This window comes from Anarhichas minor, unplaced genomic scaffold (genome assembly GCF_050575085.1).
Source record: "Anarhichas minor isolate MPS153535 unplaced genomic scaffold, ASM5057508v1 ptg000074l, whole genome shotgun sequence".
Taxonomy (NCBI): domain Eukaryota; kingdom Metazoa; phylum Chordata; class Actinopteri; order Perciformes; family Anarhichadidae; genus Anarhichas; species Anarhichas minor.
This window is the reverse complement of record NW_027466520.1, coordinates 7,786,009-7,808,524: the sequence shown is the minus strand read 5'-3', so window position 1 is coordinate 7,808,524 and position 22,516 is coordinate 7,786,009. Positions and strand designations below refer to the sequence as shown.

The 22,516-nt window shown below is 43.8% G+C and overlaps 3 protein-coding genes across 3 annotated transcripts; 1 reads left to right on the top strand and 2 right to left on the bottom strand.

Moving 5' to 3' along the window:
- Positions 1-3,254: 3,254 nt before the first annotated feature.
- Positions 3,255-11,113, top strand: mybl1 (v-myb avian myeloblastosis viral oncogene homolog-like 1). The gene is made up of 15 exons (XM_076080888.1): positions 3,255-3,392; positions 3,493-3,564; positions 3,820-3,912; positions 4,509-4,729; positions 4,830-5,031; positions 5,127-5,201; positions 5,474-5,584; positions 6,322-6,561; positions 6,639-7,031; positions 7,143-7,282; positions 7,426-7,540; positions 7,671-7,787; positions 7,963-8,067; positions 8,226-8,399; positions 8,500-11,113. Exons 1-15 carry the CDS (start codon positions 3,255-3,257, stop codon positions 8,623-8,625), a joined length of 2,322 nt encoding a protein of 773 aa, XP_075937003.1. The 3' UTR covers positions 8,626-11,113.
- A 2,516-nt stretch (positions 11,114-13,629) lies between these two features.
- Positions 13,630-17,129, bottom strand: LOC142937798 (uncharacterized). The gene is made up of 5 exons (XM_076080887.1): positions 16,967-17,129; positions 16,675-16,706; positions 15,970-16,137; positions 15,170-15,261; positions 13,630-14,414 (listed from the first exon to the last, which is right to left on the bottom strand). Exons 1-5 carry the CDS (start codon positions 17,031-17,033, stop codon positions 14,159-14,161), a joined length of 615 nt encoding a protein of 204 aa, XP_075937002.1. The 5' UTR covers positions 17,034-17,129; the 3' UTR covers positions 13,630-14,158.
- Positions 17,130-19,307: 2,178 nt separating this feature from the next.
- Positions 19,308-20,652, bottom strand: rrs1 (ribosome biogenesis regulator 1 homolog). The gene has a single exon (XM_076080508.1). The coding sequence runs from the start codon at positions 20,620-20,622 to the stop codon at positions 19,525-19,527; it is 1,098 nt and encodes a 365-aa protein (XP_075936623.1). The 5' UTR covers positions 20,623-20,652; the 3' UTR covers positions 19,308-19,524.
- Positions 20,653-22,516: the final 1,864 nt, after the last annotated feature.

The following is a 22,516-nucleotide window of genomic DNA, read 5'->3' as shown; positions in this document are numbered from 1 at the left end:
AAACATAATTTCCGTGGTAAATATTTCACTTTCCTTTTGACTTTATGTGCATAAAACCATAGAACAGTGCAGATGCCAAAGGTTTGTCCACAAGGTGTCAGCAAACACAAGTTAAAGGAGTATTGAGTTTATGCACGAGCTGCCTGTCAAAGCGAAAATTAAATATTGTGTTAAGTGTCAGAGTTTAAATATTCTAAATGAGCCCTTTTCACAGCAGCCATTTTAACATGTTTTAGCAGATTACACACAGGTGTAATACATATAATCATTGTAGTCATTCCAGTAAACCAGCACGTGCAATACCAGTTCCCTGGCCAACCTGAATGGAACAGGGCCTTAATTAATGTTATTAATTACACCTGTGTTTACCCTGAGATTACATGTCAAAACGGCTGCTGTGAAAAGGGCATTTACTGTCTGTAATATTGGTGTGAATCTCAAGCCACAATGCCTCGATCTTCTCAAATATGATGCAAATATGTGAATTATCATCATAATTTCTATCTCTTACAATGATGTTATGTCCACTCAAAGACATTGGCCTTATTAAGCAACAGCAGATGGCCTGTTCATTGCACAGTGCACTCCAATTGAGTTGTGCACCATCTGGTAAAAATAAAACAATAGCAGAGCTATCTGCTTCTATGAATACGTGTTGTTGAATATTAACTCAAAATAACATATCAGCATTGTAGATTAGAGGGATCAAATTGGATTGAAACCCCCTGAAGGGCCCCCGATAGTCCCCGCACCCCACTTTGAGCCACCACTGCCTTCATGAAAAGATCCTTTCTGCTGCAGAAGGTGACAGTACAGTCGTCTAATCTAACACCCGCCTCCTCAATTATTTTAACCAATGAAACGTGCTCTCCTTATACTACTAACCAATCACACGCGAGCCTCTCCTTCTGTCTTGCCCTATCAGGTTTGAGTACCGACTCCTCTTTTCACAGCCCCGTTTTCTGACCAATCAGGAGCGAGGCCGCCTGCGCAGAGGGCTGGGCGCGAGAATCGGCGGGATGGACAAAAATCATAACGCCAAATAGAAGTAATAGAAGTACAGACAAGTAAAGACAGAGACAGCCGGGACACCGAGAAACGAAAGTAACGTGTTAGTCTCTCCTACGTAATATATTGTATGTTGCGGGGTTGACTCTTTAGGAACAAACACCAGAAGAAGACAAAGCGACGCGTTTCTTTAAGAAGATGATATCGACAGCGCGTCAGGCTCTTCCACAGAGAATGTAATGTTATGGACTGTGCATTACGTTAGCTCACTGGCTAGCCTGACTTACAGCGATTTCTATGGATAAACATCTATTAATGAGGGATTTTAGACAGCTACCAAACCACAGGTTCGTCTTTGAAAAAGTTCAATCATCCCACCGACTGTCATGGACAACGTGAAACCGCGCAGGTGAGTGCCAGCAATGCGTTATGGTGCAGGTTGCTTTCTGTTTGCCACAGCCACCGCTGATAACACACAATGGTATCAGTTTCCTTATAGTACTGTGTGGGAACTCACACTGCATGTTTCATCTTTGATAGCATAACGTACGACGCACGTGCACCTGCACAGTCAGACAGGAACGAGATTTAGGAATAGTAACGTTAACTGATGAAGAGTGACGTTACCAGTAATAATCATATGATATTTAATAGTTCATGACGTAATGTTACCTCTCCCAGTAGCCTGAAAGTATGTATGAATAGTGTAAAATATAACAAGTTTTCTAAGTTGAAAATGATAGCTTGTTTTCTTAATATTGGAGGAATAATACAGTATCGAGGGCATGATATTTCTGCTGTACATTGGAGCCCTGCAGCCCATTGTCACAACAGCAGTTATGCAGCAGCAGCATCCTCACATTACTTGAAAGTGACAGATTAGTAATAATAGATCGATACAAGTGTAAGTAAGATGTTGTTTTCTGTCAATCAAAGGACAAAACACATATAAAAAGCTACATTCAATAAAATACGTTTTAATATCAAGATTTGTTTTTATTATTTGTCCTTGTTACTGCCCAAAAGTAAAAACACAGTGTCAAAAAGTACCTGTTTGTTTGTGATCAGACTATAGTGACCAAGGTAGCATCGTATGTATTAGTTACATTCAACAACAGACAGGTGCACATTAATGAGGATATTCGCAATCATGTGTTATAATTATTTATATATATAAAGTACACAGTTAACTGAATTGATTGATTAGTTTATCAATGTACTAATAATTTCCACCAATTCTGATAATCAGCTGTTTCCAGCTCATCAATTCTCAGTTTAATCTTTTGTATTTTTGTGTGGACAAAACAAGCTATTTGAAGATGGGACGTGTGTTTCACTATTTCCTGTATTAAGCTTAAATGAACTGCTTGTCTGTATCGCACACCCATCATCTCCTTGTGATCCCATCTGGTGAGATCTCTTTTCTCTCACAATCATTAAGCTCAGGGTTTGATCTGGCTGTATGTTACAATATCCCATAAACAGTTTTGACTGATGAAGTATTACGACTGCAGCACATCATGACAATGAATGTTTGTACATGTGTGACATTTTAATATTACCGTGCGAAGAGGTTATGCAGTCTGCCTGTTTTTTGAAACTTTGAACAACTGGACCGTTAGGGCTTCACCATTCCCCAGACCACACCCCAGTGCACCGCCTCTTCCATCTCACACACACACACACTCACACACTCACACACTCACACACCTCTTGAGGTGAAAGAGCCTGTTGATCAAGGATCGCCCCTCTTTCCTCTCCCCTCCTTCCTGTTCAGCCATAGGTCCAGACCCCGCTCCCTTCTTCTCTTAGCTCTGGTGAGGGAATCAGGCCACGCCAAGACCTCTCACACACAGTCTGATACGAGACCCTGTTGTGTGTGTGGTTACAGTAGCAGCTCTCAGGAACAGATACCTTCACCTCTCCTCCATTTATTAAACTCTTTTACGCCAAACACAAAGCAAGTGTTGCCCAGCAGCACGTTTTATGGGAACACAGAAGTGCAGTGCTACCTGCCAACTTGTTGTGTCAGTAAAGAGGTATTTTGTGCTCTTGTCTGCAGCCATGTACACTTACAAGTTGTTTCTTTCTTTCCTTTTTATTAAGTTTAGTCAAGAATGAGTGAAAGCTCTGTTGTGTTATTGAGTCTCATATTGATACTGATACTTAGCAATTTCCATGCAATACTATTTTCAAATCCCTACCTGCTTACAGTCATTGACCTTATGAAGAAAAGTTTGGGCTCTATGTTGGCCCCACCAATAAAACCTGCTCTTCTTTCCAGCAATGATGAGGATGAAGAGCTGCACTCTACAGACCAAGAGAGTAAAGAGAAGAGCAAAGATAAAAAGACCCTGTGTAAAGTCAAGTGGTCCCGAGATGAGGTAAGTTCTGTAGGTTGACTGAGTGAAATGGGGACGTGGTACTGAGATTTGTATTTCATCCCAGAACCTTATTATTATTATTATGTTTTTCTCCCTTCAGGATGAAAAGTTGAAAAAACTGGTAGAGCAGCATGGACCTGACTCCTGGAAACTAATAGCTAACTTTTTTCCAGTAAGTATGTTTGTAATGTAATATAATGTGTCTGCACTGTGCAATAAGATCCCAAACTATTAGTAAGTGAGTAATATCCACAACATGTAGTAATCCTGTAATGAACATCGTTACTCGACAGGATGTTTTTAACCGTGATGGTAAGTCGTGGGCGCAGTGACTGGAGAGGCAGCTTCACGTACAGCTGTCAGGAGAAGGTGTAGCTGTGAGGCAGTGGTGTAATGAGGTGTTGTGCTTTGTGCGGCCGTGTCACAGGGGAGGACAGATGGCCAATGTCAGCACCGCTGGCAGAAGGTTCTCAACCCGGAGCTGGTGAAAGGACCCTGGACAAAGGAGGAGGATCAAAAGGTAAGTGGAGCTGGGAGTGTCCTGTGCAGGATATTAAGTGAGAAGACAAAATTGGTAAATGATAGGGGAGACAGAAGGACGCTGCGGGGAGCGCTGAGAGCAGCTCAGTCCAAGTAAACGAACACGAATGCTACAATATGCACTGTATTTTTTTTTTTACCTTCAGACTAACAGGGCTGTGCACATGCGCACGCTTACTTCCCGCAAAAATTTTCTTTGGAAAGTAACTGCTCCACTACGTCATCCCTAATAACACACAGACTTTCCAAGTCACTAGTTTGGAGCCTGGCCGGCCCTTCTTTGTCCAGAGTGAAGCTGTAATATCTTCCCCAGCTCTACGATGACAATGCATTCCTTAAATGGTTCACAATCCCTCAAGAATGGAGTCTCGTTCCTCCAAAATCTTGGCATCGTATCAGAAACGCGTAACGATGACGTCACAACATTTTTCAGGAGTGATGGAAACATTCAAACACGATTAAAGCTCTCTGATATCTGCCACCATTAGGGGCTTCAAAATAAAAGATGACGCATAATATTCTGATTTAGGAATAAAAACCGCCTGCTAAATATCTCCTTTGGTGATGTTTGTGCAGGTTATTGACCTGGTACACAAGTACGGCCCAAAGCGCTGGTCGGTGATCGCCAAGCACCTCCAGGGGAGGATTGGAAAGCAGTGCCGAGAACGCTGGCACAACCACCTCAACCCGGAGGTGAAGAAGTCTTCATGGACTCAGGAAGAGGACAAGATCATCTACGACGCCCACAAACGACTGGGCAACCGCTGGGCGGAGATCTCCAAGCTTCTTCCTGGACGGTAATATCATCTCGTGCACACACATCGCATATCTCCACTTCTACTCAGGAAACTGTTCAATTTGCTAACAAAATATATTACCGATCTTCTCTTCCAACAGGACAGACAACTCCATCAAGAACCATTGGAACTCCACCATGAGGAGAAAGGTGGAGCACGAGGGATACCTGCAAGATGGCTCCAAGAGTTTCACCTCCTCTCACGCCGGACTGAAGAGACGCCACCACAGACCGTGTCCTCCAACGCCAACAGAGCTCCAGCACTGTGATCGCAGTCCCCTGCCGATACCGGGACCCAACCAGGTCCACTTCCCCTCTAGACTCCACAACCATGTTCTTTTTTAAAATTTCTTCTATTTGTTGTCTTTATTATTGAAGTCTGGTTCTCTGTATTGTAGATGGGGAGCTATCCTTATGATCCTCACTGTAGACACTTGATGGACGGTCTTCCTGATAATTCTGTCTTCGCGTCGGTGAGTTTTTCTGTGTTTTCTTTGCATGCTGGTGGGAAAACTCTTCATTTTCCTGGACTTCCTGTAATTATCTTTGCGATCGCTAACTCTGGATTTCAAATCAAGCGCTTTAATGTCCCGTTATTTCACCTAACATTCAAAATCTCAAATGCTCCCCCGTCAATATTTTACGTGTATATCTGTTTGTTTTTTTGTGTGTCTGGGTCTTCTTAACCTCTTCCTTTCCTCCTGTCCTCTCGTCCTCTCTCCTCCCTGACGTTTGTTTATTTCAGCCGTTCTGCCCGGATGATCCCGACAGAGAGCAAAGAATTAAGGAGCTTGAGCTGCTGCTTATGTCAGCAGAGAATGAAGTCCAACGACAAGTGCAGTGCAGAGGTCCACGTGTAAGAACACACTCCGAATGTGTGTTTGCATACTTAGTCAGCATAGCCTGCGTGTGTTTGTAGCTAACATACACTGTAAAAAGTCACTTTTTTATATTAAATTCATTATCAAACAAAGAGTCTTAAAATCAAATCAAAGGGAGATGACGAGAGAATATTAAGAATTTTCTTGAACACTTGTTTATAAGAAATTCTTAAAATCCCATCTCCTCAGTGGACTTTTCTTTGCTTCAAGGAAAAGGAGATTCTAAGGCTTGATGCTAAATGGACTTTTTGCAGTGTATACATGTGAAAACAAGACATCTCTGCGTGTCTGTAGCTTGATTTGCTGTAGTGTTGCTATAGTAACTACCTTCCCCATCTCGCTACTCATTCAGACTGGCCTGAAGCTGTGCTTGGTAACCCCACCCCTCCCACCCTCCCCCCTACATTACCATGGTTCCAAACATGACCCGGCTCCTTCATCCCCTCTAGTACTCACCCCCATGCCCACGCTCAGCCAGCGGTTTGAACCACTCTCCTCTGTCTCTCCTCTTCCCTGTTCCGTCTCTCCCCGACACTGTTTTCACATTTCATTCACTCCATTCCTGTGATTGGTCATTCTTCACAGTCAGTGACTTCATATTGACTGATAGAATGGTCTAGATCAGCCTGGTGTTGTTGTAGTATCACCAGTGTTTTCATCGTCACAGATTATTGTAAAACTGACCAGTTTTCTCTCATCCTGCGGCCCTCAGAGTGTGGAGCCGTACTCAGCCTGGTCCGACAGTGTGTCCGATGACGCATTGACTACGAGTAGCAGCAGCATAGAGGAGCAGGCGGAGAGGATGCCCTGGAGGGGGCCCGACGTCCCCCAAGGACCTCCAGCACAGCTTCCTGTCTCCCCCAGCAAGTTCCTGGCTGTAGAGGCCAGCGCTGTGCTCTCCACCCTGCAGACCATACCGGAGTTTGCCGAAACCATGGAGCTCATTGATTCGGTGAGCAACAGAAGGAACGGAACAAATGTATTTCGCGATGGGACAAAAGTGGTGAATGTATTAACGATCTCCCGTAGATGTGTTTTGCTCTGCAGGACCCCGTCGCATGGAGCGACGCGGTCAGCTTCGACTTGTCGGAGACGGCGACCCCGCCCAGGCACAACCAGGCCGGCTACACCACTCTCCTGCAAGAGAGGACGATTGACAATTCAATGGCCTTCGCGGTCAACACTCCGCCTGCCGTCTCTGGTCGGGATAAGAACTGTGCTTCATTTGGTCTGGGCGCTGTCGCCTCCTTGTCTCCTATCAACTCCTCCAAACCCACCCAGGCGTCCACTGGGAGGAGGAGGAGGAGGGATAGGGGGGAGCCGTCTCCTTCATGTGACAGGACATGCTCTTCCTTCCTGGAAAACATCTCAAATTCTCCCAAGAAAACGCCCACAAAGTCACTGCCGTTCACTCCGTCACGGGTAAATGAAATCTTTCTTTCGTCACACACCCTAATCCTCTCCTCTTGAGTTGATGTGCTGAGGTTGCATTAGTCATGTGGCTAATATGTCTCGTCTGTCTGTTTTCCACAGTTCTGCAACATATCGGGGGCGGAGCATCTGAATCTGGATAACCCCGCCCTCACCTCGACGCCTGTGTGTGGCCAAAGGTGTCTCCTCAACACGCCGCTCCACAAAGAGACCACACCTAAGCACCAGAAAGAGAATGATGGGTAAATAAATATAGAATGGTGGTATACGTGCCACAAGAGCTGGTATAACAGCCAGAAGCTTGCTATGCTTTGTGGTAATCTTCCACAATACTTCTTCTTCTAGCAGAGTACTCAGTGTATTATATTCTCTGTCAACTTTCTAGTTTACGGACCCCTAAATTTCGTAAAACTGTCATGATTCCAACCCCGAGGACACCGACTCCTTTCAAAAATGCTTTGGCTGCCCAGGAGAAAATGCATGGGCCACTAAAGATGGAGGTGAGAAGTCAGATGTGGCTGTCTGCATGTTTTCACACTTTTATTTAACATTTTCTTATTTTGTGCAGTATTTGGCTCCGTGATCATGTGGTCATATATCTATGTGTCTGTGTGTGCTTGCGTGTTTCAGCCACAGCCGCTGGCATTTCTAGAAGAAGACATTCGAGAAGTTTTGAAGCAGGAGACCGGAGCAGACATCTTTAACAGATCGGACCTCCAGCCAGACTACAGAGCATGGAAGCATAACGTATGTGTAGCATGTTCTTCTATTAGTTAAACATACTAACTTGAAGAAACAAATACTTACAGATACACTCGCTTTAGTGTTTTACTGAGCTCAATCGTGGCACATGGACAAAACGACATCGCTCTACTCCAGATGGAACTACAGCATTTATTGTATCGCGCTCCTTTGATTTCAGATCGATGGCCCAGCTAGAAAGGTGCGCAAGTCTCTTGTGCTGGACCCCTGGGGGAAAGACTGCCCCAACGTGCAACTCTTCCAAGAGCAGCTCAACAACGCACACGTAAGTCACGATACTTGTTTACCCGTTTAAAATCACAGGTTCAGATGTCGTAGCAAGACGAGAACACTAACCAGGAGTAAAGGAGCACTCAGTCCAGCGTCATCACTTCTTGTATTGTTGTTTTAGCTACTCTGTTTTTATTGAACCTCATGTTGCAGGTGCCAGATGAAAGTATACTGACAGGCTCTTCACTCGTCACACAAATCCCTGAGCAAGAAGAGTGTAGCCGCTCGTCGCCTTCATCATCCCCCGTTCATCCTCACCGCTTCAGTGGCCCCCGGATGAAGAAGCTTCTCGCCTCCCACAAAGCACCAAAACAGGCCGCGGTACAGGTACGTAAAGAGTAGTCTTTAAATAAAACCTTTTTAATGAGGTGAGCCTCACTAAGCTACTTTGGCAAGCATTGGTAATCATTTGTAGCCTTCTCTGCAGGTGAGTGAGTGGGAAGCAGTGGTTTATGGGAAGACAGAGGACCAGCTGATCATGACGGAACAGGCCCGTCAGTACCTGAACCCCTACACGTCGTCCGGCTCTACCTCAAGGGCCCTGGTGCTGTAAAGCCGTCCCCTTCGCTGCGCATGCGACACTACTACTACGCCCGTCCGACGACTAAAACCTCCACTGAATCCTGTAAGAGACAATCCAATGAAGACAAATGATTTTAAATTTTTCTTTGGAGCAGCAATGCACTGCCAAGGAGGTCCACACAAAAAAAATGCATGGCTGCTGCGTTTTCAACACATTTATACTTCACTGCCCAAGTAGTTTCTTGTCCATAGGTTCTGTATTTCCCTTTGAATACACAAAACCTGGCAACGTAAGCAGCTTTGTACAGGTATGAAAAGGCCAGACTTTCTCTCCGCACTAGTCGGTAATGTTGAAACAACCTGCACATACAGTAGGCTGTAGAAATAGTGTGTATTACTAGCAGTGGCTGCTTCTGAGTTTTATATTGTTAATATATTGTTTAAATGACAAGAAAGACATTTTTATAGTGTAACGCTACTCATTGCGTGTCTCCTCCAGCTTGTTGAGCTAAACCGCCCCGTTGCTGTTGTCAGATGAAAACCACGTACATGCAAAATGTGTAGCTCTTTAATTGACACCCGTGTATTTTATTTTTTTAAATCACACCATGTGTTTTTAACTAGACTCCTACAGTGCAGAAGATAATGTCAACCACGGCTTTGAAATGAGAGAAACAGAAATGCAGTTACGTGGTTTTTGTTGAGACAGCGGCGTTACGTTGCTGAACGCCGATCCGTGGCGATGTGAAGGTTTTGAGGAGGGAAATAAGAAACTGTGTCAGTATTGCACTACTGAGTTGATTCGCTGAGGAAGGAGCAGCGTTTTGAAGGGCAAACTGGATCGCACTTGTGATGGTATCGTTTTCTAACAACACGTTTCCTTTCCAAGGTCATAGTGTCTGTCGAGACATCGGTTGAATGTATTTCATTGCAATGTACATGTGTAAAAACCTCAAAATGGAAGGGTACCGTAATGTTTATTTGCTTTTATTTATTATCTGACAGCTCTAAAGCTTAGATATTAATATAAATCAGACACCGTGAGTTTTTAAGAAGTCTAACTTTGCTGACAAAACAGCCTAAAACAATCTCTGAACCAGTTTTCATATCATCAGTGTTCTACGACGAGCATTTGGTTGAGAAGGATTTACTTTTTATGTGAAGGCTGTAGGTTTTATTTATTTAATGTCTACTAATTTATTTATTTCTAAAAAAAAAAAAAAAAACATTTAAAAGAAATTATTAAAGAATTTTATAGATTTGTTTTTTTCTCTCTTTCGAAATCAGGATTGTGCTACCATTCAGCTTCATCACTCCAAGTTAGAAGAGCATGCACTGCCTCTAATTCAATACGCCAATTTCTTTCCTCGCTAATAATCATCGCGTAGTTGTACCTGTGATCTTGTAACATGTAGCTAGGACTTTTTCTTCCTTTGATTCAAATGTGTTCTTCGCTATTAGCTAGCAGGACTCCATCTCCGACCTCTAATCATAGACAAATTGCACTTTTTACTCATCGTTTAATTTTAAAATGTGTGTCCATTCTGATGATGTTAGCTCTCGTCCTTATTTTATTTTAATGTTGGGCGTGTGTGTGTGTGTGTGGGTGTGTGTGTTAGACAGTTGTCTTCCTGTTTTGTAATGATTGCTGACATTACAATCCTGCTGCTTGATTTTTAACATGTTCTCCTGTTCTGCTGCAGAACTTTGTGCTTATACACACTACATTGAAGCCTTTTAGACAGACAAATACAGCGAACACAGATTATCTTGAACTCAAACCCGCTCTTTCATTATTCGACACTGCGTGAGAACAAAGTGCTTATTAAATATAATGTAAATATGCGCGAATTTTTGGTGTGATTCTGAAGAACTGCACATGTGCTTCCATGTTAACAGGCTGACTCGTGTCATTTTTAACCATCTTGAAACAAATCTATAATCCGGTGAAGTATCACTACAGTCTTCTTTGTATTATCGGCATTAGCAAAGTATCAATCTGGATTATCCTGCATTAAGCATTTGAGTGAGAATAAGAAGGGAATCTTGTCAGGGAGATCAAGTGGAAAGATCAGGAGTGTACAACTCTAAAACAGAAAGTAGACTAACAGCCACATTAGACTGTTCTTTTAATCTGGTGGCTGAGAAGTGTCTAATCTGTATATAATTGTTTTATCTGTTCTGTTTGTTGGTTTGACTTGTGTTTGTACATTCCATTTGTTAAGTCCAAGTTGATATGTTTGTACGTTAACAACATTTGGCCATGTAACATCACAGGATAGCAGCAGCTCTTTTATACTACTGTAGTTATGCATGAGCAATACACAAGATGCTGGACTTTGCTTTAATCGAAGAGGTGAATCACAGATGTAACACACACTGTATGATGTAACGCACACTCTGTGTTTTTGTAGAATTTTCAGTCGAAATCATAACCAAGGTACCATAGAAATCCTGCCGACCGTCTTTGTAACCATGTACTTGATTTTGAAAAAAATAAATGAATATGTTGCATGACATCTATTGGCATTTTGAATTATGTGTCGTCCTCGCTCTGCCAAGTGCCCCTTGTACAAATTAGTATACGTTACATGGTATTTCCCACGTAATAAAGATTTCTTATGATCCTTTAGTTCTTCTGACATGCTCCCAGCAGGCATGGGGCAACCTCTTGAGCTCTGGCCAAAAACTGATTCCTGGAAAAGACATTTTCTTGAGGAAAAGCGGAAATCCAAATCCTCCAACTTTATCCGTATTGTCATCGCGTTTCCCCAGGTGGAGTTGACAGCCGGAGCAGGTGAATTGTTTGCTTGTGGCGTTGACGGCTGATAAGAGCCGGTTTAAGCTGATGTGTGGATGTATATGTTGGGATACTGTCAACTTGGCCTGGGGTCCAGGGACACGAGCCCCCTCCACCAGAACAAGAGGGCTCTCCACAGGGTCAGCTGCTGGCCCTAAAGGGGCCCACTCACCCATGACTTAATGCCCCCGGGCTCCTTTGTCCTCGGGGCTGTTGGTTTTACAGGCCCATTCACTCAATTGCCCCCCAAATGGATGGAGGCAAAGGACGTGACGACTTGCCTTATGCTGAAGGAGCAGCAGTGCACACGCATACAAACAATGTGCACATCAACACACGGGCGCCGCATGCATGCCTCGTCCACTTAATCAATCTGTCCTCCCTTCGCTCTCGTGCGAGAGGGTCTTTTGTTCTTGACTGACCCGCACTAAGGGTTGAAAGATGTCAGGGACCTTTTGCCACTTAATTGGTTATTGGCCGCAGCCCCTCCACCTTATGCTTCACGCACATATTTAAGGGAAGCCATTCTTAGATTATAATCACTTATGTGGACACGTACCTGTTGTGTGCAGACTAGCCTTGTTGGATATACAAAGCTGTTATTGCAAGATTTAGTCAAAGTGAATCATATTTTCCATCTTTTTCTTTACATGTACTCTAAAACTTGACACGCCATAGTGTGTGCCACCCATTGTTAGTATCCAGTACAGGTCTGGTACCCTCTATAGTTCTGGTCCTTGAGTTAGCCATTAATGGACTAAAGTAAGGTGTGTGCAAAATGTTTGTGTCCTGAGACATGAAACAGAGCCTGCAGGCGTCCGACCGACCGTCCCCTGCCTTCTTCCTCCGAGCACACACCCAAGAGTGCGCACACAAGCTCACGCACACATACACTTTTTGCCTTTGTGTATGCTAGACAGCAGATGGCAGGCCATTATTGGGCTGACAGAGCAGTCATCTGGCAGGCACCCTGTTACCCCCCCCCCCCCCCCCCCCTCCCCACATCCCCCCAAATAAACCAGGCACAACACAGCATGGATAGGACACTTTTAGGCGGGAGAGTCCACAGCCATGAGGGAGTGTGTGTGTGTGTGTGTTAAAATTTGGACCCTGGCCCTTCCGCTCTATATAGGTCACTGTTTCCACTTGTGTGTGTGTGTCACCGCGTGAGGTACGTCAGTCCTTGTGAGTGGGCATTTGCCATGTTTTGAAGCTACAGCCACAGTGGATGATTCATTTAAATATGAAACTAACTTGTTTCTGCACACTATGTGACTTAATGTGAATTTGAATGACTTACTTTTTACCACATGTGAGTACTAATCCACCATTTATACTCCCAGATGCTACCTTAGATGAGTGACATTTCTCCTCCTTTACATGCACATACAGTACATCTCAAGTAAACGGTATCATCTTTCATATCCTGTCATTGTAGGTCAGGATTTGAAAGTAAACGTGCATTATTCTCAGTAACTCCCCTCCCTCTATCAAAAGTGAAAGTCTTAAAACTCAAGATAAGCAGTAACAGTAACAGCAGTGGAAAGGCCCACAGAAATATTCTCATGAATCAGAGTTTTCTCAGAGGACCAGTGGAGCTGTCTCTCTTTGTAACATTTACACCCTTCCTTGTGCAAGACATGCCGCCCAAACACTGGCCCCAGAGTGACTGCCTCCTACAGTCTTTATTACAAAGGATTATACAACAGTGAATATTAAATGGTGGGGGGAGCAGGAGGAGGAGAGTGTTTCCCCACCGAGGTCAAGGCCAGGGTTAGGGATTAGATTTGGTGTTTGTGTCCTCGGGAAGGAGGTAATCTACAGCCCACCCTATAGAGACCCCGCTACGGGGACATGCTGGGAGGCACCACAGATGAAGAAGGCTACATGCGACTTATGAGGGCTGCTTGAGCGTTGCGGGGGCAACCGGTACAATCCCTGGTCCTTTGGCGAAGCTTTCATTAGGCCTCAATCACACTTCCTTTCGCTTGGGAGAGTTTTGTTTTTTCCTCCGGCACTGTTAAATAGGAGGGAGGCTCAGTGCGTTCAAAGGAAAACGAACAGAAGTATGAGGTAATATACTGAGCTATGTCCACTAAAATAAAAAGACGTTAGCCTGTAAGGGTTTATGGGTTTTATGGTTATAAAATGATTACATATTAAGCAGCAAACTACATACATATCAACAGATGAAGTTAAGAAACATGCATGATGGAACAAAATGTGCACAGACAATAGAAATAACATTTCTCTTAAGTAACAGCATCAAAGTCATGAAAAAGGCTACATTTGATCAGTTAAACATCTTGTTGCTTCATTGATTGCCACTAACTCTTAATGTTATGTTTGCCATGATTGTAATAATATATTTATTATATATTCAAAGCCTGCATTTCATCTTGCCATGCTGAAAAATAGGGCAGAAAACAGCAGCTGCTCAGCTCTCTGCCCATTCGAACATGTTGCACTTTTGGACACGCCCCCATCAGTGATGTCACACCAGGCATACATCGGATGTGATGGGCAAAACACCCTCTGTGACATCACCGATTTAGGTTTGCACACTCCCAATTCAACCTCTTGCTTCTAGTAATGCAGCCAAGTGAAGAATACCTGGTATGGAAATGAGCACCAGCCCACATGAGGATATATAGACCGTCTTTTCACATTTCAGAAGTTCCTCTGTTCACCCGCATATACTCCCCCAACGCAGCCCCACCAAAGTGAACTCAGTTCAGCCACCCAGGACAAAGAGGAGGGCCTCTTAGTCGCCCTCGAAGGCCCCGTTGGTGGCGCCCTGGCATTCAGTCTTTTTCCGGCATTTGGACAAGATCCTGTGGAGCAGGCCCGGGGATCTATGTATCTGAGGTTGGGAGGCCACGGGCTGTGGCACACGGATCTGGGGCCTCCGCACCGGGAAGGGGCCCTCGTTCTCACCTTGGCCACCATCCAGCACCACTCCTCCTCCTCCTCCTCCAGCTCCTCTGCTCCCCCTCCTTAGTGCCTGCCGAATGTGTCCACTGGGGGACAAAGAGGAAATAACAAACACAAAGGCCCTGTTTATTCCTCATGACCCAAATTCCACCGCTAGCAGACAAGGCAGGCACGGAGCTGTACAGGGGGCTCTGTGTGGTGGTGGTGGTGGTGGTGTGTGTGTTTATGTGAGTGTGTGAGCATGGTTCAGTAGCAGGCTGTCAAAAAGAAATGCCCCCTAGTGTCAAATAAACTGCAAGAGAGGTACAGTGCCCTATCAAAAAACATTTGCTGCAACACTGAATGTAGCATTGATAAAACCTTATTTTGCATTTGACGAACCGTCATAAATGTCAAACATTTTCGTAACATTTCAGAGAAAACTACGGGGTCTTCCCTTTCCCTCCTGCTCCTCTTTAATCAGATGCTGTGCAGTGAGAGCGGATTGACTAGATAGTGCGTTCGTGTATGTGTGCGTGTGTGTGTGTGTGTGTGTGTGTGCACGCCTCCATGTATGTTCAGGGGGGTTTGTAATCAGTGTGCTTTGTCAACTAATGAGGGACGAGAGGGGCCACCTGCTCAGGGGCGCTGGGTGGAGAGCAGTGGGATGAGATTTGGGGATGGGGGATGTGTGTGTGAGTGTGTGTGTGTGTGTGTGTGTGGGGGGGGGGGGGGTTTGGTGGTTGAACAGCTGCTGGGTGCGTGCATGATGTTTATGCATGCACTTGTTGAGGGGGATGCGTATGTTTGTTGTTATGCCTGTTGTTATGTTTGTTGCATGCTGTACGAGTTGTACACTTACTTCCCATGTCTACTGCGTACTCCTGAATCGTTGTCCCAGGCTGAGCTTCTCAGAGATAAACTCCTTCGTACGGCCTTTGGAGGAAGATTCACCTGAGAATATGAACCATTGAGTGTCACTTCAAAATGTCCAACAGATGTCATGAAATAAACTGTATACTTCCTCTGGTATCTTCTCTTATCTAGCTACTGCTTTTTTCAAGTTAACTCACAGACAGCTCCAGCTCCTATATTGGATACTACACTTCCCATAATGCAACTCAATAATGATTTTCATTAGACTCTCCCTGCTTTCTAAATGGCCACTTATTCCAAATGCCAGAATTATAATGTCGGCTTTTGGTTAGAAATTCTTAAGCCACAATAGAGATAACCCTAATGACATCACTCTTACATCATCAGGGCTATTTTGGTCAGTCTGCTGGGCAGTATTTGTTGTTCAAAATTGGTGGAATGCTCCTTTAATTATTCATGACCAAATATGCAACAATCAAAATGTAAGTTTGGGTGGGAAAAAACTTAAGTTAACCGCTTATCTAACCCAACAACACAGCTAAGACATAAAAATCTCAATTATAATAACCAAATGAAGTTGGTAAAAATAACCAAAATAACAACCATGTGTTCATGGTAAGAAGCTGACTGAGTAACTAGGTTTTCATGGTGTTTGAAACCTACTGTGGAGGAACAGAATAGAAAGTGCGACCTGCCTTGTGACATTAAGCAGCAGCAACAACACAGTCCAGTATTGCTGCATTGCTGAGCACATTCATCATGCAGCCAGCCAGCCAACCAACCAACCTGGCTCAGCTCCATCACACAGGAGGCGGGGAAGTAGCCCTGCTGGCCGTCCTGCAGCCGCCCAAACCACCTCTCCTCCTCGTGCTTGGGCAGCACCAGGATGACGTCACCCAGAGACAGCTCCAGCTCATCTGGCCAGTGGGGCCTGTAGCTGTGCACCACTACCATCTAGCGGTCAGAGGGAGAATTGCAGCCAGTCACTTTGAATTGTGTGCATGGGATTTTCACAATTCATTTAAATGAGATACAGTTTGTCGTGTTCCTTTTTGTTGCATTGATAAAAAAAAAAAAAAAGCTCAAGTCTCTGTCTGTGTTGCTCTCTGCAGTCTCCAGGTTAGAGAGGATTATGTGTCAAGATTTAGAGATTAACTGCTGTGCAGTGAAATAGAAACCCTAAATCTGGGTCTACTCTTCATTATCTGTTCCTCCTAAATATGGTGCGTGTTTGTCAGAGGAATTAGGTGAATTACACTCATAATGGAGCCAGAGGAAATTGACTGACTTTACATAACATCAATGTCAAACTCATATTAATCAATCTCTAGTGTATTTAAGACTTCCGAAACAATAAATAATCAGTTCTGGATGATATTTCTGCTGTTTAAGATCTACACATAATGTTCAACTAACAACCTACAGCCAATGCTACTTTTTTATCAATGCATATCAGATGGGTGTCTCAATAAAGGAGAATGTTTAACTTGCCGTTTCAGCTTCTGCTCTGTATCGATACCTCCCTGTTAACCAATGAGTGGAAATGAATCAGCAAAAAAAAGACATTTTATATGCAATTGTGAATTCCTTTACATAAATGCATGTACATAAGTATCTCTAACAGCCGTGTCCTGTAAATGAACAGTCCACATAGGAGAGAAAACAAACGATCTATCACATTAGTTATCAATCATCTGACATTGATATGTCATCTTGACCTCACTAACAATGAAAAATGATGTCATGCTCAGCCGCTCTTCACTGCAGACATGATCTCACTCACCTTGAGGAGCAAGGACAGTGGTGAAGACTTCAAAGTGCTCATTGCTGTGCATGTAGATGCGCTGCATCTTGAAGATCTGACACTTGCACACTGACCGAAGCTCCTGCACCCTCTCTGCACTAAATGCAGCTGACTAATCCACTGCAGCACTGACTGGAGCCGAGCAACAACACGTCCCTCCTTAGGGAAAAAAGACACACACACATACAAGCATGTTCAAGCACAACACTATAGGCACGAATACAATCTTAGTTTATTGAAGAAAAGTGTGTGATTATTAGACTAATTGTTGGGTTTTTCTTAATTTTGAAGATTCATTTTTTTTTACCAGATACCAATCTGTCAGTATTTCTTTGCTCAGCAATGGAATAAAAGGCGGTCTTCACCTCAGAGATCATGCTTGACCACCTCATCTTCATGCCAGCGCCTATTGTTCTTTGACCATCTGGTGACATGCGAGGGAAGTTTAGAGGCCGCTGCCGCTGCTCGCCTCGACATGGGTGAGAATTCATAACCCCACCTCGTCCAGAGTGCTTGATTGATTTATGGTTATTGACTGTGTCCTATTTCCAGTGGCATGGGTGAGCAGGGACAAAGATGAATGGGCTTGGGACGTGGTGGCAGACTCCTCAACAGATGGCGATTGAACCCTCCAAACACACACACACACACACACACACCTCCCCTTTCCCGCTCTGGTGCGATGGAGCTTGGCTGTGAGCTTATGTCAGCGAATTAAAAAGCATCCATCAATAACACGAGAGATCACTCAGCCAGACAATCATATCCGAGTATAGTGGAGGTTTTGCTGCAAACCTGCAACCATTATGCATATGTAATCAACTCTAACTGCAGAAAGACTTTATTCATTCTATAAGAATTAATAAAAATTAATTATATTTTTACAACTCATTACAAGCAATGTCAGAAGGAAGCAATGTTGAAACCAGGTGGGCTGTGCATACGCTTGTGCCTGTGCACTGTCTGAAATAGGAAACACCTCCATGAGACAACTGATTAAGCTCGTTATCTTCGGCCTCAGCAGTCGTGCAAAAACACTTGTTTGGACTGAACCCCCCTCTGGCTCTAAGAAGAGTCTCTCCACAGGTAGCACGTGAAAGCATAGCTGTACAGATCAAGACCTTCCGGTATAAAAATGTTATCTACAGCTTTTTATGCACTTAGCTTGTGTCTAAATGCATTGAACGTGGGCTTTTTGGCAATCCTAGCGCTTCTGTCTGCTCCTAATTCAGTGTGATGCCTCCAGTCTAGACACCAAGGCCAAAGCCTTTACATAACCAAAAATCACAGCTAAGCCGCTCAGAAGACCGATCTGACGTTTACTTCTAAGGAGAACACACATGAGCTCTGAGCTGCTCCACGTTCAAGCTTTTATCTCTTAAGACCAACCAGGGCAGCTATTAAAATGTACATGAAAAAAAACAACTGTGCATCAGTTTGTTTGCCAACAGAGATGCTGGTGATATTTTGGAAACATTACATTAGCTCCATCGTGACCCCATTAATAATATATTTAATCTGTTGCTGAGATGCTTTCACTGAGCTCGTGTCAACTGTTGCTGCTGCAGTTTCATTAAAGCAACCTGATTCAATACAAATAAAGATATTTCATGGTAGGGTGATCTGAAAATATATAACAAGAAACATTGAGCATATGTAAACCGTCAAGAGATTGATTAGCCAAAAAAGAGACCGCCACAATGTTAATTCATACACATTTTTTATAAAATGTACAGTATAATATAAAGAGTTGTTTTTTTACAAGTCAATATTTAAGTCCTCCTTAGTTGCTGCACAGGCTGACTCCATTAGAATTACATCTTTTTCACAGCCGACACTTAGCAAGAAAATCACAGGTGTGATTAATAATATTAACGACTGCAGCTGGTGTTGTGCATACTGGCACACTTTTCAATCGTTTATCTGTATTTGGATCATTTTACCGACCATTGCAATGTAATCATAGACTACGTATTACAAACTGCAAATTGTAGTTTTTTATTTTATACTTTATAGCACCTGCTAACTTTTAATGGTCAGTCAACTAACAAGTCATCAAAATATGCCATATGGTCGTGAATAGAAACATTTTATTATAAGGAAATCTGTTTTGCACAACGCACTGTTTTTTTTTTATTTTTATCATTGCCGTCTGTGTGGTCTTTGAAGAAATGACCATTGCGTACTCTGTTTGCAATTATTCAAATTCAGTGAATACACCTGTGCTTTTCATGGCATCACGAGTTAAATCGATGTGAAATGATTCCACTATAGCTGACTTTTCAAAATTCTGCATGTGATTAAAAACAGGGACGAAAAAAACAATCTACTGATTTTAATGTAGATATATTAAATCAGCTGACCTCCGAGAATGCGGGGACTGATATTTACAGATGAAAGAGACAAGTCACACAACACCACAGCCCTCATTCACAGATGATGAATCAAAACAGTCATATTTCATATTGCATCAATTAAGTCCAGTCCGATTGTTTTGATGCCAAGGCACAAACAGGTCTAGCAGGATACAAGAGTCCTCAGTGCTTCCCAAGTTTGCCTCTTCTCTTCCCTCCTTGGCCTCCAGATTTGCCTCCTTGGCCTCCTCCAGCTTTGCCTCCTTTTCCTCCTCCAAATTTGCTTCCCTGGCCTCCTTTTCCTTTCCCACCCTTTCCTTTGCCCTTTCCTGGCATGTTTCCTCTGCGTCCTTTCTTCCCTGCTCCCTTCTTGTACCTGGCCGCGGCCTCCTCTCTCTTCTCCTCTCTGATCTGGTTGTCGACGGCCTTGTTGATGTCCAACTTGGGCTTCTTGCCGTTCATGAGTTTCAGCAGGTCCAGCTGCTTCTGCTTCTCGTTGGAAAAGTTACCGATGAGGGGCTCAAACTTCCTCTTCTTGCCGGTGTTCTTTGGCGGCTTCTCTTTCGGCAGGCGGTCCTGGAACCTCCCGACGGACGCCGTGGAGGTCCTGGCCACACTCACAGCTCTGACCAGGTCTTCTTTGCACTGCTGGGCTACAGGAGTCAGCCCCGCGCCGGGCAGTTTGACCTTCTGCGCCCTGGCGATGTTCTTCAGCCGGTTGAACTCGTTCTTGGCCACTCTCTCCTTCTTGGCTGTGGCGCGTTTGGCGAACTGGTCCTCGTTCGGGTCTGCGGTCACCGGCACCTCAATCAGCCACTCCTTGGTGTCATCCTTGGCCCTCTTGTAGCCCCAGCGCCTCCTCCAGTCCTTCGCGTTTTCATCCCACACCAAGTTGGTGTTCTTCTTATTCTGTATGCCTTTCAGCCTGGCGAACTCTTCCCATTTTGTGGGCGGTCTGGGCTTCGGAGGTGGTTTCTCTCTGGGCAGCGGGGTCACCGTGTCTGGTAATTTGGTCACTATCGCCTCATCGACCCTCTCCGTGGGCTGCTTCCAGATCTCGTTGATGAGCAGCTGCGTGTTGTCACGAGCTAGCGACCGCAGAAAGTCCTCTTTCTTCTGCTCTCTGAAGTCCCGGGACTCGAGGCGGTTTTTGTCGGAAGCCAACAGGTTCCCGATGTCAAACTCCAGGTCCAGCTCCTTCTTGACGGTGATGCTTTTCAGTTTCTCTGCCTCGTCTTGCTCGGCTTTAGCCAGCAGCGCTTCCACGCTGCACGCGGCCATGTTGGTGAGTGCTGTTCGACGTTAACTCCGCACATGTGACGGAGAAAAACAGACTGAATGACTTCCGGGTCACAGTTCGCGTGCAGAAATACCACATATGGCCACAAGAGGTGGAAGTTGCTCCATTTAATTTGTTCTGTGGGAAGATGAGCTAAAATTCAACTTTATTTATCCCGAGGGGAAATGCTGCGCAGTAGTTGCAATACAACATGGGAGGAGTGCAAATCCAAAAGATGTATGATGCCAAAGTTATTAACAGTACTGATCTTAAAATGTGTGTTTTTCTTTTTAATGTTACATTTTGACTCAGTAGACATTGTGTGCAACAGTTGTATAGGAAATAATCCAAGAAGCACTGAGCTGTAAAATAATAAAAACAATAATATAAATAAGATTGTATAAAAATTAACAACAGAGAAAAATATCAATTTATAAAAAATAAATGGCCATCTTTTTTGGTAATCTTTCAAGAGAATTACATCTATCCTTTCTCCCTCAAATGACAAATCTCGATTATGCAAATTATTTCTCATTTCAAGTGTATGTGCACTGGAGTTTCAAGTCTTCACACTTGTGCTACTTGCATACTGGACCAATGACTGGCTTTTAAACTGGTTGTGATGTCACAAAATCATCTTTTGTGTACACGCATTAAAGGTGCTGGATTGGATATTCAGAGCCTTAATATCTGCACTGCCCTCATGCAGCGGTACGAACATTGGAGTGGAGGGGGACATTTTTTACGATTCAAAGTAAATTAAACAAAAATGCATTAATTTGTCGATGATTTACCAAATAACACAATGTTGTGCTTAGCTGCTGTTCTGCAGCGTTTGAGACATATTTGGGTGTGGGGACTCTTGTACAATTGAAACAGTTAAAAGATTACATCAGTGACAAAACCCTACAGACACTTTAAAAACTTAAATAATAATGAGCCATTAAAATAAAAGCCGAAATCAATGTAAGTGATATAATAATAAGTGAAAGTCTCTGTGAGTTTCTGTACTGTAACTGTTATAATGGCTGCACATTTCTTTTTAAAGTTATGGAGTTGTGATACATTTTATAATAGGATTGCTGTAGGTGTTATAATGAGATATTAAATTCACTGAAGTACAAATATCCTTCCTTGTCTCTCATATATTCTGTATGTATTCCTCCCATAGATTCAGGGCTCTAATAACTCTATATTTGTCCTTGTCTCCACTAATTTGGCGGAGACGAGGAGGGGGAGGACAATTGACTGGCTGCTCTATGCTCAAAGACGCCGGTGTTATTATTTTGGGCTCCAGTAATTACATTCATCGCCACACTTGCCATGTGAATGCTAACACTCTGACAGGCACAGAGATAAGGTCACAAGTGATGCTGTGTTTGGAGATGCGTAATTAGTGGCCCAAAGTCCCTGTTGTGATTTAGAATAGGCTATAAGGTCCTCTGTGATGTGAATGTATATCGTCTAAAAGCCCCCAATTTAAACACGTTCACTAGTTGGCTGCTGACGTCCCAGCATGTGTCACCCACTGTCTCCACAAGTGTTCAAGGGTTGATCCAGCGTGAATTCAGCCAACGGGATTACTTTCCCCTGGTGTTTCTTTTATGGAAGGATACACAGCGCAGGCCGGATACAGTTCTCTATGAGCTGTGACCAGGGGGCAAAGTCATTCGCATTCTCAGTGTCTTGTGTCTCCACAGCTCCTAAATGTGCTTAAAGGATAAGATTTAGAAATAGTTTTCTCCGTAACACATTGCTGCTTTCATGTGAAAACCCTCCGCACAGGTTTAGACTTTTCCAATGGTTACTTTCAGTCAAAGGATCTCAAAGACTCTTTTTATTCCGAGATCCTGAAAAATTGACATTTTGAAAACTCAGGGTTTTAATCTGCATTAT